General features: G+C 35.7%; 1 protein-coding gene across 4 annotated transcripts; it reads right to left on the bottom strand.

Annotated features, from left to right (window-relative positions):
- Positions 1-2,540: 2,540 nt before the first annotated feature.
- LOC103451833 (F-box/kelch-repeat protein SKIP11) lies at positions 2,541-5,627 on the bottom strand. Of its 4 annotated transcripts, none has more exons than XM_008391262.4 (3): positions 5,025-5,627; positions 4,599-4,696; positions 2,541-4,400 (listed from the first exon to the last, which is right to left on the bottom strand). In XM_008391262.4, exon 3 carries the CDS (start codon positions 4,329-4,331, stop codon positions 3,003-3,005), a length of 1,329 nt encoding a protein of 442 aa, XP_008389484.2. In that variant the 5' UTR covers positions 4,332-4,400; positions 4,599-4,696; positions 5,025-5,627; the 3' UTR covers positions 2,541-3,002. The 4 variants fall into 4 exon arrangements, with proteins under 4 accessions (XP_008389484.2, XP_008389483.2, XP_008389485.2 ...); XM_008391261.4 differs by having other exon boundaries at positions 4,599-4,701; positions 5,025-5,386; XM_008391263.4 differs by having other exon boundaries at positions 4,599-4,691; positions 5,025-5,289.
- Positions 5,628-12,910: the final 7,283 nt, after the last annotated feature.

The following is a 12,910-nucleotide window of genomic DNA, read 5'->3' on the forward strand; positions in this document are numbered from 1 at the left end:
ACATCTAATAGGAAGGGATCAATTAGGAGTCCAAATCCTCTTTGTGAGGATTTTGAGAATCCCTAAATCGTGTTCATTTATCGTACAGATAAAAAATTATTTTAAATATTTTTATTTAAAAATAAACATATACAGTACTTGACAAAAATTGATCACACGATATACGATAAAGGTCGTACCCAGTGCACAAGGCTCCCGCTTTACGCAGGGTCTGGGAGAGGTGAATGTAATTCATCACACGATATACGATGAACAAATATAATTCACGAATCCCTAGAATTCTCACCAAAATGGATCCAGTTGAGAACAATTAGCTGAGGCAACTGGAGATTCTTGGTAGATATGGGGTTCTTAGGATTGCTCCGATTTCCATCTGACACCTGGGCACCTGGTTTTGATTTTTAGACCAAAACCGACAGGGAGGACAAAAACTTAACTGGTGTTGTTATTGCGTGTGTCTGTTTGTTTGATTTTGTTTAGAGTATAGATTCCACGTTGAAGAAAAGAGAGAATTTGCATGAATTTATATGTAATTAAGTTATTTTTCATATAATCAATTAGTTTTATAGTGTAATCATAATTTTCTTTGTTATATTAGAGCAGATTATACCATATTGTGAAGCTCAATGACCACATGTACTCCACGTCATTCGATTTGTGTTCTCCACGTGTTAGATTTGAAAGTTTGCACCTTGTGAGCGGGCATGTTGAGAGTATGACACACATCGGGGAAAGGAGGGACCTTGTATTTATAAGTAATGTGATTACTTCCCATATTGCTAATTGATTTTATGATGAAGATTCAACTTTCTTCAGATTTGCTATAGTTTGGTTCCTAGTTCTTATCGTGTGAGTTGCTTTAATCAAGCAGCACCCAAAAGGGAAGATGAAAATCCTTTTGTCCATTGATATTCTTTAATTCATTTAATCCAATTACGAGAGATGTGTGAAAGGTAAAAATGAATGTAAGGATAGCACCTCCCTATATTTCATGTTAGGAGCCAAGCAATGTTCTTCTGCAAAAAAGGGCCTCAGCGAGCTTCTAAGTTTAGTGGTGAAATCCTCTCTACTTTGTAGTGTCCCAAGTCCCCAAACGCATTTGAAATCAGAAGGGCCTTCGTGGGCTACAAAGGTAGAGGCCTACTTTCTGGTTATGGTTTGGTGAGAAAGGGATGAGCTCATTGGGTGAGCTAATTAGTTGGAGCACCCTTTACAAAAGCCCATTAAGGCCCAATGTCGGATTTTTTTTTTCTTTTTTTGGTATACAATTCAACGGAAAATTTTTTAGTGTGCCGGATGTGACATTATTAAATTTCCCCGCCCGTTAAAGAGCGGGCCGGTCAACAACATTGTTGTTTTACCTTGTACATGATATAGTAATAAATTAATTTATATGTTATCATATAAGTGAGTTGATAACATCATGTGACGACAAAACGACATCCGTCACGAAAAGTTTCTCAAATTTCAAACATAAAACGCCAAGTTGAGCCGAAAGCATAGGTATCCAAACAAATAAAACTTTAACCCATACAGAAAATTCCATTGAAAGAATAACCATCACTTCCCAAAACCAGGCGCATCACGAACAGATAACGATCATGTCAAGCAAATTGACGTGCATGAACAACAAGAAATCAGTCTTATCCGATTTAAAAAGAAGAAAAAGCAGAAAGTCAATGCGCGCTACTTTCAAAAGTTTCAAACCTACCAATCATATCGCACGGCTATTCTACTCCACATGCCAAGACACCATTGGCCGTAATCGTTATTGACACTCAAAAATAGTCATCTTTAAAACCTTCTCTTGCTCTTTTTTATTGGAGCGTCGATAACAACTCCCCTAACATCAAATCGGAGGAAGCCATAAGCAAGTGAAACCATAGCACACTCCTCGTTTTTCTAGCCTTTGGGATCACGAACCAAAGACGAACCAAGGGACAAAAGAAAAAGGGAAGAGTGCAGAAGTACACTCTCAAACAACAGATTAACACATGAATGAACAACAGATTAACACATGAATGGAAACATCTACTGCAACACAAATCCGCCAAAATTATTCTAACTACGATGAGAACATTGCCGAACAACAGTAAATTTCAAAAGACACACCTAAATGTGGAAGCAACAGTACCAGAAGAGGGAAGATGCACATACCTTACTTCCTAATGTAGTAACTTTTGTTTTGCAAATAACGGGAAAATGTTGCGTACGTAATACAGTTTTGCAAATTTATTACCATAAACGTTTATGAAGATTAGATAAGGTCGTACCCAGTGCACAAGGTTCCCGCTTTACGCAGGGTCTGGGAGAGGTGAATGTCGGCTAGCCTTACCCCCATTTATGAAGAGGCTGCTCCCAAGTCTCAAACCCGAGACCTACCGCTCATGGGCGAAGGCACTTGCCATCGCACCAAGTGCGACCTCTGTTTATGAAGATTAGATAGGAATCCAATAATTCAGAGGAAAGTCAAAAGTTCGATACATATATAATCCATCACAATTTCATCAAGTAATGCAATCAGAACATAAGCCAGCATCAAAGATAACAACCTTCATAATTTATTTCCTCTTGTGAAGACAACACAAATACAATCAAGAAGGCGAAACCCGTAAGACTAGTTGTGTGTATTTTAAAAAGCTTCAGCAGGCACTACAGACAACCTACCGATGTGTTGGTACTTCAAATTATTGAACCTGTTCCTATCCTACACGATGCCAAGGTTTAAAATTTCTCATGTTACTAAAAATGGGGGAAGACAAATTCCATCCGAGGAAATCAATATAAGCTGGAAAAAGGGAAAGTAAAAAAGAAAAAAAGAAAAAAGTTTACTCAAGATCTCATTCCCAGAAAACATTCAATTGAATCTTTGAGTAAAATTTAAAATTCTTCCCCATTGTCCCCCACCCGAAAGGGATTTAACAATCAAAAAGAAAAGGGGGAGTTACCAATTAGCAAGACTCCTGTGTCGATGGACAATCCAATCTTATACATGTGTACCTTCAGCATCCCATCACTGCGCAATTATAGACAAAGTTACCCGATTGCTTCCTCGCAAGCAAGTTCCATTGTGGAGGACCTTCACCCGGAACCCATGCATTGATCTCTATGAATCCTTCACCCAGAGCCCTAGGGCCGCCAATAACAATAAGCTGGTCTCCACAAGCCCTGAATGCAAGACCCCAACCATTCATTGAGGCTGCCCGCTCGGGCAATCTCCCCACCGTCAGCCACACTCTTCTCTCCTTGTCGTATTTCCTCACCTCCATGTCAGCATAGTCAGCAGCATACAATTCATTATTTACCACTGCAACCAGAGGTGGTGCCTCACCAGCAGGCACATCAGTCTCTCTGGCTGCACCACTCCGTCCAGGAGACATGTTAGGTATTTCTGTCCATGTTCTTGCCGTTAAATCATATTCTTCGCCACATGTAAGAACCTTCAAATCACTTCCCCCAATCCCACCAATAACATAAAATTTATCGTCCATAAAAACCCCAGAACACATCTTCCGGGGCTTATTCATGCTCGGGAGCATCTCCCAAGTCTGAGTCTCAGAATTATATAACTCCGCGGAGCTGAGTATATTTCCCTGCGAATCACAACCACCTGCCAAAATTGCAATCTCCTTGAGGCTGGCAGACCCAAACAAGCATCTCGGGGCATTCATCCTCATTCCAGAAGACCACGAGTTTGTCAAAATACTATACCTAAAGATTACATGGGAAGTCACCTCCTTCCCAAATACAAGAAGCTCGGTTCCCACGGCGCAAGATTCCTTGTCCGAACACATGAAACATTCATTGGAAGTCATCCTTGGCAAGTGCATCCACCTGCCGCGATTGGGATCAAAAGCCTCCCATTCAAGTAGGTGGCAAGAGAAATAAATCCAGTGCTCAATGACATCATTCTGCCTCCTCAGTTTATAGAGCTCCCCGCTCCTAACTAACGAGCGGAAGCTCTGGTTTACAAAGGCAATGGAACCATAATCAGACCTCGAGCAGCGAATGAGGCAGCTGATCAAGTTGTCCCTACCAATCCTATTTATATGCTTATCCGAATCTGAAGAAGACCCAGAATGCTGTTGATCCTCCGATTGCTCACACGATGACTGATTCACCTCCGTCTCCACCATGTCACAACAATCCAATAGCTTACACAACTTCCTCTCTCGATGCTCTTCGTCGTCATCACCGCCATCAAACCCCAATGGGCGCTTGCTGTTGGAAATATCGTCGAGCCGGCGGTAAGTCATGTATGGCCACTCGTTTTCTGGCTGGCAAGAGCTCGGAAACACCCTCGAAAGCAAGCAGGACCGACCCTCCAACATTTCTCCGGGAAACAATCAATGGCAGGCCACCAAATTCAGACCCAAATCCTATCCAAAAGCCTCTTATCTCTGGGTAAAAAAAATTGAAAAATTCCACAGATAAATTTTCCAAAAATCCAATCCCCCAAGTCCCTCAGAAAGTTCAGTCAAAATAAAAGATTCAAACTAATCAGAATTCAATCAAAAGAAAAAAAAAATGTCCAGTTTGTCTGTCAAAAATAGTATAAAAACCAAATCTTTGCATGAATCGGATGAAGAAAGTCCAACCTTTTCAGCACTATCTGTCAAACTTTCAGCCTTCCAACTCCATCATCCAACGATCCAGATGGGTTTTCTCCAAAAACCAATCTCTCAATTATCCTTTTCTTTCCTTTCAATATGTGAGAAAGTCAAATCAAAACCAAGAGTTTCACAGAAATTAATACCCAAAAAAATGAAAATTCTTGTTTGTCAGAAAAGAAAATTGGGTCGATGTTGGAACATTAAAATCTGTAAACCCAGCGAATCAAACGAGCAAAAAAAGCTTAATTTATAAGTTCTCATTAACCCCCAAAACAATAACACAAAGTTAAATTAGATCTGTTTAGAATTGGCTATTCACAAATAAACCTTTTTAATCCAGCAATTTCCTCACATAAAAAAGCAAATTAAATTGATTAAAAACGAGAGATTAAAGAAATGCGAGGGACTTACGGATTGGATAAGAAGAAAAAGGACCTGGTTGGAATTTTCAAAATTTCTCCCTCTCTCTCTCTCTCTCTCTTTCTCTCTCTAACTGTAACTCCAAACTCTCTGTTCCTTTTCTTCGCAGCTCTCTCTCTCTCTCTCTCTCTCTTCCCCAATTGTCCTTCCTTTGGATTCTCTCTGCAAATCACAGAAAGCTCTGAGCTTCTTCGGCTTTGGAGCAAAATTCTTCAGCGAGCCCCCCTATCCCTCTTAAACCATTCCATTTAAATTTATAAATTTTAATTTCTTGGTTTTTTGGCTTTTAATATTTCGACGTTATTTTTTAAGATCATAAAACAGTATTATTTAATTAAGTTATTATTTAAGTCGGAAGCACTACGGAAGTCGCTTTTGTGTTAACATCTCTAGTTGAGTGGAGGTGGGTCCCCCAAAAAGCCTGGCAAACAGAGGTTCTAGCCGTAGTTGCCGTTATAATTACCGGGAACCGGTTGGCGCCTCCATACGTGTTGACCGGGGAGACTGGCGATGGCAACTGTCCCTCTCTGGCGTCGACGTGCTGGCTGGACACGACTCCGTAATCTTACGTCATTTGCTGCCCGTGAAAGATCCGATTTCTCGTCTGTCGTTTTGGTCAATTTATCGGAACTTTCCGGATGGTTTCGGCCTCTCCCATTGGAGGGTGGGATACTCTGCGATTGAACTTCTTACACTCGTTTTGCTTTTTTGGTGGTTAACCTTTTTTCTTTTTTTTTTTCTTTCTCTCTTGTGTGGTGAAATCATAAACAAAAGGACCTTCGTTCATAACCCTATTTGACTGGTCAAATCCACCGTTAATTATATTGTTAATATCATTATTATTACTTGGAAACTTTAATATCAATTTGTATGCTCAACTTAGTATTGTGGTTTTTACTTGTAAGTGAGAGTTCTTATATTCGATTCTGGCCACAGTCGAATTTGAACTACATTATTATGACTGGCTCACTTCCCCACCGATGTAACGTAAATGATATCGTTTGTTCCAAAAAAAAGATATCAATGTTATGAGATATTCGACCCCGATGTTAATTAAAAATTATATTTTTTCCCTAATTTTCTGCCAATAATTCTCAATTAAGTTCGTATTTTCTTCTCAGGTTTTCAAAAAATTTGATTAGAAATAGCCAATTATTGATGTGAAAAGTGAATTGTTTGTTTCATTTGATGCAATTTGTTGTTGAATAAGAAAATTGGGTTTATAGGGGGCGTGTCATTTTTTTGCGTTATATATAAATTAGGTACGCTCGCTAAATTTTAGATTGAATTATATGAAAAGAATGAACGTTTTAACATTAATGTACAATGAAATATGATATAAGCGGTTGCACTCTGTAGGGATAAAATGTTATATTTACTCGTCTATGTAAGATATAAACTGAGGTAGATTGATCAGACACACGTGTTTACCACTAAGTAATTCATAAACTTATGAACATTCATTAGTACACAAATCTGCAACATGCACTTGAACAACTTGCCACACTCATTAATAGTGACATATTTATGTTGAAACGACTGCTTTTATCATACAAAATTAAGATCAACTTGACTAATTTATATGCCAGATCATTAATTATTCGTTGAGTATGAAAGATGGGAGCCATGTTGAAAATTTGTTAAGGATTCAATTTGTTGGGCTTCGACACCAACCAAACAAATAGGTAAACTTCATCTTACTTTTTGTTCAACCAAATCGTTAACATGATGAAAAGGTGTCACAACTCCAAAATGTTTCAATCAATTATTCTTCTTTTTACTTTGAAGTTTGTCTTTGGACATTAGCACTTTAAAATTACGTGTCGACATGCTCGAATTAGAAAAAAATCCATTTCGTGCGGGGGAGAGCCGTGTCAAATTAATCACATTTCATCAACTTTTACCATGCCTACATTCTCAATGATCTCATTTCCAATTTGTAATTATCAACTTACAATCTATATAAATTAGGACTTAGGACTTGGGAGCAATAGGTGTCGCATTTTCCCACATGTACGCTATAACCATGAAGTTGTGGAAATGGATCCCTTTATCCTAATCCACCAAATAAAGAAATCTGTGCCATTGAAATTTGATCCAACGGCTACAAATAAGGGCCCACTTTAAAAGTTATAATAACTTCAGCCGTTTGATCGAATTTCAATAACACAGATTCTTGATTTGGTGGATTAGGAAAAGGGGATCCGGATCCCTTTCCTTAGTCATAATCATACGAACCTGAGAAATAAGGAGACTTTCTTAAAAGTGAGACTCTTCATGGATTATCTAACATCGAATATTTTTTATGCTATATTTTATAATGTTGACATAAACATTAACGTTAAATTTTAAGGTAACAGAGAGTTAATCCATGTAGAGTATTCTTAACATTTCTAAGAACTTGGTACCTTCCATTTTTTTTAAATTTATTATTCTCTTTTAACTCCTTTTTTTTCTGTCCTTTAGTACTATGGTCTAGTGGTATTCATTTTCACTTGTAAGTGAGAGGTTTTAAGTTTGATTGTCGCCAAATGCGAATTTGACCTATATTATTGCTAACTCATTGTGATGTTTAATCTACTCTATCATCCTCTTATTGTAAATAAATAATATCATTTCTTTAAACAAAAAAAATCCTGCAAATAGAAAGTAAAACTGAAACTAATTTACCTTTTGGTGGAAAATTCCAAGTCGGCAAAAGCTTCAGTCAAATCAAATAAAATTTCAACCTCCATGAAAATACCCTTTGCCCCTTTGGATATGATAAGGTCCATAAGTAATAGGATAACATAATCGAAATAAAATAAATAGTAAATAATAAAATGGTGCGAGAGGGGTCAGGGGCTGAAGTGTCAATTTAAGTAGACGGCTTTTCCCATTTGACCCTGTCTAATAAAAACCAAAATTTATTTGAATTAATTTAGATTATCTTGTTCTGATATTGCGAGGCGGATAAAAATAGACGGATTGGACGTGTCATTATTTGATTACTAACAAACACACACAAGCTACACAACAAAATACAGGTAGAAATCCATTCCTCACCAGATATAGCACATCAATCAAATCTAATCATCGTCTTTAGAACGAATTTCAAAATCGTATTCTATACGATATATTCTGAATTCAATTTATAGCGTTAATGATTCACGCGATAAGGTGAACTGCCATATCAAAACCGCAAGCTAATCTTATTTAAAATAAAAAAAAACGAATCAAAGAAAATTCAAATTTTAATTGACACGAATACGAATATTATATAGTATGCATGTTTATTATAACTTCTACACGCATACTATTAACTACCAAACAAAAAACAAGTAGACTCTACCTTTGGCTAGTTATAACCAAGTGTTTAAAATGCTATTTAATTTCATATTCATCAAAAGAAAGATGTTGTATCATTATTTATTTTGGAGAATCAACAATAAAAACTTTAATGCAAATTAAAATGTTTAGAAAAAAAACTTCAGCGGCAAAACATTGTTCCATATATAAACCAGCTTTGCTCCATAATTTTTATCTCCACCAAGTTACAAGTTAAAGGGGTATGCAGCTTCGATACGGAATTTTCTTTCGTTTATAAATAACGATGTAATTTGGTTGTGCACTCAAAGTATATTACGAAATATTTTTTAATATAATTTTGTTCGTCAGAAGTAAACATTTTTCTATCAAGTACTCCTGAAACACACACTCGTGCACAGTACCTTTGCTTGTGTATTCAAACTCGAAACGCACAGATAAGAACCCATCACACTGTTTATTAGAATATTAAACTATATGCAATTTTATTATTAATTATTACTAACTTTAGTAAATCACTCGCAGTCCGTAATAAAGTAAAGAATATTTCCATAGATTTGGCGCGCTTCTATTGAGGGTGGACACTGATATAGAAATATGTGCCACGTGTCGGCGCTGCACGTGGGTGGCTCCTAGTGGGCGGTAAGAAATTGTCCAAAAAGCAATGGCTTTTTTTTTTGTTTGTTTAACTTTAACGTTAATTGGCCAATTAAATTACTCTGTAATTATACGGCGGTCTACCGTCTACTGTGCTTCCCTATTATATCGGCCAATCCAAAATATCTCATACTAAACATGTGGAAGAATGTCCGTCTGTATCGGCTTTTTGCTTTTCACACGATTTTTTAAACCACGAAACTATGAATTTTTTTTTTTAATTTGAATAAGAATTTATTGATGCGTAAGAAACCATGACTAAGGCGTACTTACCACCTAAAATCTTTGAGTCTGATTTTGCTCTACTCCTAATTCAAGGTGACTGTAACCATTGGTGAATCTCACGGGTTCCAATGTTAAAGGTTCAAGCAGTGTTTAAAATTTCTTCGATACGGTTGATATTTTTATAAAAATATCTAAAAAATCAGATAAAGACTAAAACATCAGAGAAAAATATGAAGATAGGGGGTTAAGTCTAAACTTCACCTTATATCAGAGAAACTCTGATATTTCATCCAAACGAATGTTTGACAATCCCTAAAGTTTCATTTTAAATTTTCATCGTTCCATTGAAATCAACCGATATCGATGTCGATATTCAACATATCCGTCGATATTTTCACAAATTTGCATATTGATATTATCCACGGCTTTTTAACCAAAATGATCCCTGTGATTTTTATAACTCATCACTTTGGTCCTGAGATTTGAAATCAATTTCACTGGTCCCTGAGTTTGTCCATCATCAATCATTTTGGTTATTTCATGAAAAATTATATTAAATAAGGACCAAAATAACAAAAACACCCTCAATTTAATGAACAATAGATCAAATGTTTTGACAAAAATTAAGAGTATTTTTATCATTTTAACCTTATTTAATGAAGATTTTTCATGGAACAATCAAAATGATTGATGGTGGACAAACTCAGGGACTACTTCTATTGATTTCAAATCTCAATCGAGAGAATTTGTTAAGTGTTGTCGAAGCAACCTATCAAGATATAACTATCGGGCATTACATCAAATATTTGGTGAGCACAAAAAAGACTCATATGAAACATCCATAGAGTTCTCAAAAAGGACTTGTACCACCTTGGTCATAATGTACATCCACCGCTTGACCATCAACCGTGTCTTTCGGAATGGTGTGAGTGTCTATGGAAAGGGATCATCTCCGGATCCCTTCCTCCTAATCCACCAAATTAGGGGATCCGTGCCGTTGAAATTTTATCCAACGACTGAAGTTATTATAACTTTTAAAGTGGGCCCCTGTTTGTAACTGTTTGTTCAAATTTTAACGGCACAAATTCTCTAATTTGGTGGATTAGGAGGAAGAGATCCAGAGATGATCCTTTTCTAGTGTCTATTTCACTAATCATGGTTATCCATGCATTTAATTAAAGGAACTTTAACGAAAAGCTCATGATAGTGTTCACTTTAACGAAAAATTACATTTTTACATTAAAAAAACAATCCTGATACTATTCACTTTACCCTTTATTTTGTCATTTTTGTTAAAACACAAAGTTTTCAAGCATTTTTCATTGGTTTCCTTTTAATTAAATGTACCACTTATTCCTTCATCTATATCCCATCAATTAAAAAATTGATTATAGGCTTTTTAGCCAAAATGATCATTGAGATTTACGTAACTCTTCACTTTGGTCTTTGAGAATTTAAATCGGCATAATTGGTTCATAAGTTTGTCCACAATAAATCATTTTGGTAATTTCTTGAAAAATCTCAATAAAATAAGGATAAAATAACAAAAATACTCTTAATTTTTTGTCAAATCATTTTGTCCTATTGTTTATTATATTGAGGGTAATTTTGTCATTTAGATTCTTATTTAACATAATTTTTCACCGAATAACCAAAATAATTGATGATGGATAATCTCAGGAATTATTTATATTGATTTCAAATTTCATGAACAATTTTAACTAAAAAGGCTTGATTATATTATCTTCCTCTCTTATCGGCTTACAGTCCAGTCTTGATTAAATTTTTTACCTCTCCTGCTACGCCCACAGAAAGGAAAAACACAACGGAAGAAGAAAAAAACGAACCGAATGGCATAAAGGCAAAACGGACAGCAGCATCCGCTGGTAAAATGATGACATGACGTCGAAGGCTATGGTGCAATGCACGGGAATTAAGTTTTTCTGAGAGTGCTGTAGCCGAGAGAGAGGGGAAGAGGTTACAGATTGGTGTATGTATGTGAATCGGTTCTTTAATTAATTTAATAGTACATTTCCTCTCTTAATAATTTAATTATTTGTTTTACAAAACTTTTAATTAAACGCAAAGACTAACCATGGATAGTCTAGTAGATACATGCGAAAAGGAAAAACATGAGGTCTTGAATTTAATACTTTGTAAGCTGCGAATCTTTTTTATTCTCGTTACAGGTACGTTGCATTTCCCAACTAGTCTGTTTCAGGCTCGAAAATAATGAATAATAGTGATTTGTCACTGGTTGTCCTTTAAATAAATAAATTTAAAAAAAAAGGTTAAGGTTGGGGTGAGAAAAACAAAACAAAATATTTTCACATTAAGCGCGGCCTAAGCCCTCATGTTAATAGAGCATACCCACGTCTGATAGGTGCGTAGCAAACCACAATTGCTTGCTCAGATTAAAAACATCCCTTGAACTATATGTTATGAGATCTCCAAGTTATTTTTCCTTAGGAAATCATATTCTCTAGTTGTGATTTTGTTTCACTATCATTAGCATCATATTTGGAAAACGAAGAATATAGATGACAACGGTGATCTCACATAATACTAAAGTCGTAACATAATTATGTGCTACTTTTATAAGTGTTGTCTTGTCAATATTTGAAAGAGGCACGATTATTCCTTCACGATTCATTTCGTAAAATTTTGGCGCAGCTTTTAAGTGCTATATTTTAAATTAGCGTTCAGTTATAAAGATTAAGAATTACTCAAAGATTGAGCGATGTGGCGATAATGAATACATGATGATAGAAACAAACAAAACAAAGAAGAAAACTCGAATGAGTACACTTTCATTTCCTCCATCTAAATGCAACTTGTATAAACCATAAGATCCTAACAATAATTGCACTTACATGTTGGGGGGGGGGGGGAATTTTCTTTTGCTTGGATCAAATGTAATGTGAGTGAATATTAGGAATACAAAACGATAATTGTGAAGTGCAAAAGAATATAAAGTTAGAATAAGGTTCATATGGAATCACTCAATTGCAAAATAAAGGCAAAAGCTCGCAAAAGGACTTGAAAGTGGGATTGTTCATAGCTATACCCTATAGGAGGGTCGTACTCTTTTATATATAAAAGAAAGCAAACCCTAATTAATTAGAATAATGCTTGTAAGTACGTCTTTGTGACTTTGTTTAGAGGATATTTAGCTCTATCCTAAAATTAAGATGATAAATTTTTCACTACAGTCGAAACAATAAGGTCGTGTTATCCTCGTACCCTTATTAATTTTAGTCCTTCAATCTTCTTCAATTATTTCATTAAACAGTCAAAAATTAAATGAGGTGTGTGAGAAGTAACAAATGGTACGTGGATAGCATCACCCAAAACAATATTAGGCGGTGTTATAGTTTAACTAAAAGTATAACAATATATATATTCGGTTAAGATGGCTTCGACACGTGAATTGAAGACCTACATATGTTTTGATTAGAATATATGACTATGAGACAAAAGCTCAAGGCAAAATGGGTAGAAAAAGACTTGTAAAGACTTTGAAATAGACTATAAGAACATATATGGAGTACTTGGAGGCTTTGAGTTAACGTAAGACTTGACGTAAAATCGAGCACAATAGCATTTTAGAATTTATACAACCAACTTCACTTATTGGAATAAAATTTAGTTATTATTGTATATACAATTTTGTTAATGTATAATTAATA

The sequence above is a fragment of the Malus domestica genome, chromosome 13, assembly GCF_042453785.1.
Source record: "Malus domestica chromosome 13, GDT2T_hap1".
Lineage (NCBI taxonomy): Eukaryota > Viridiplantae > Streptophyta > Magnoliopsida > Rosales > Rosaceae > Malus > Malus domestica.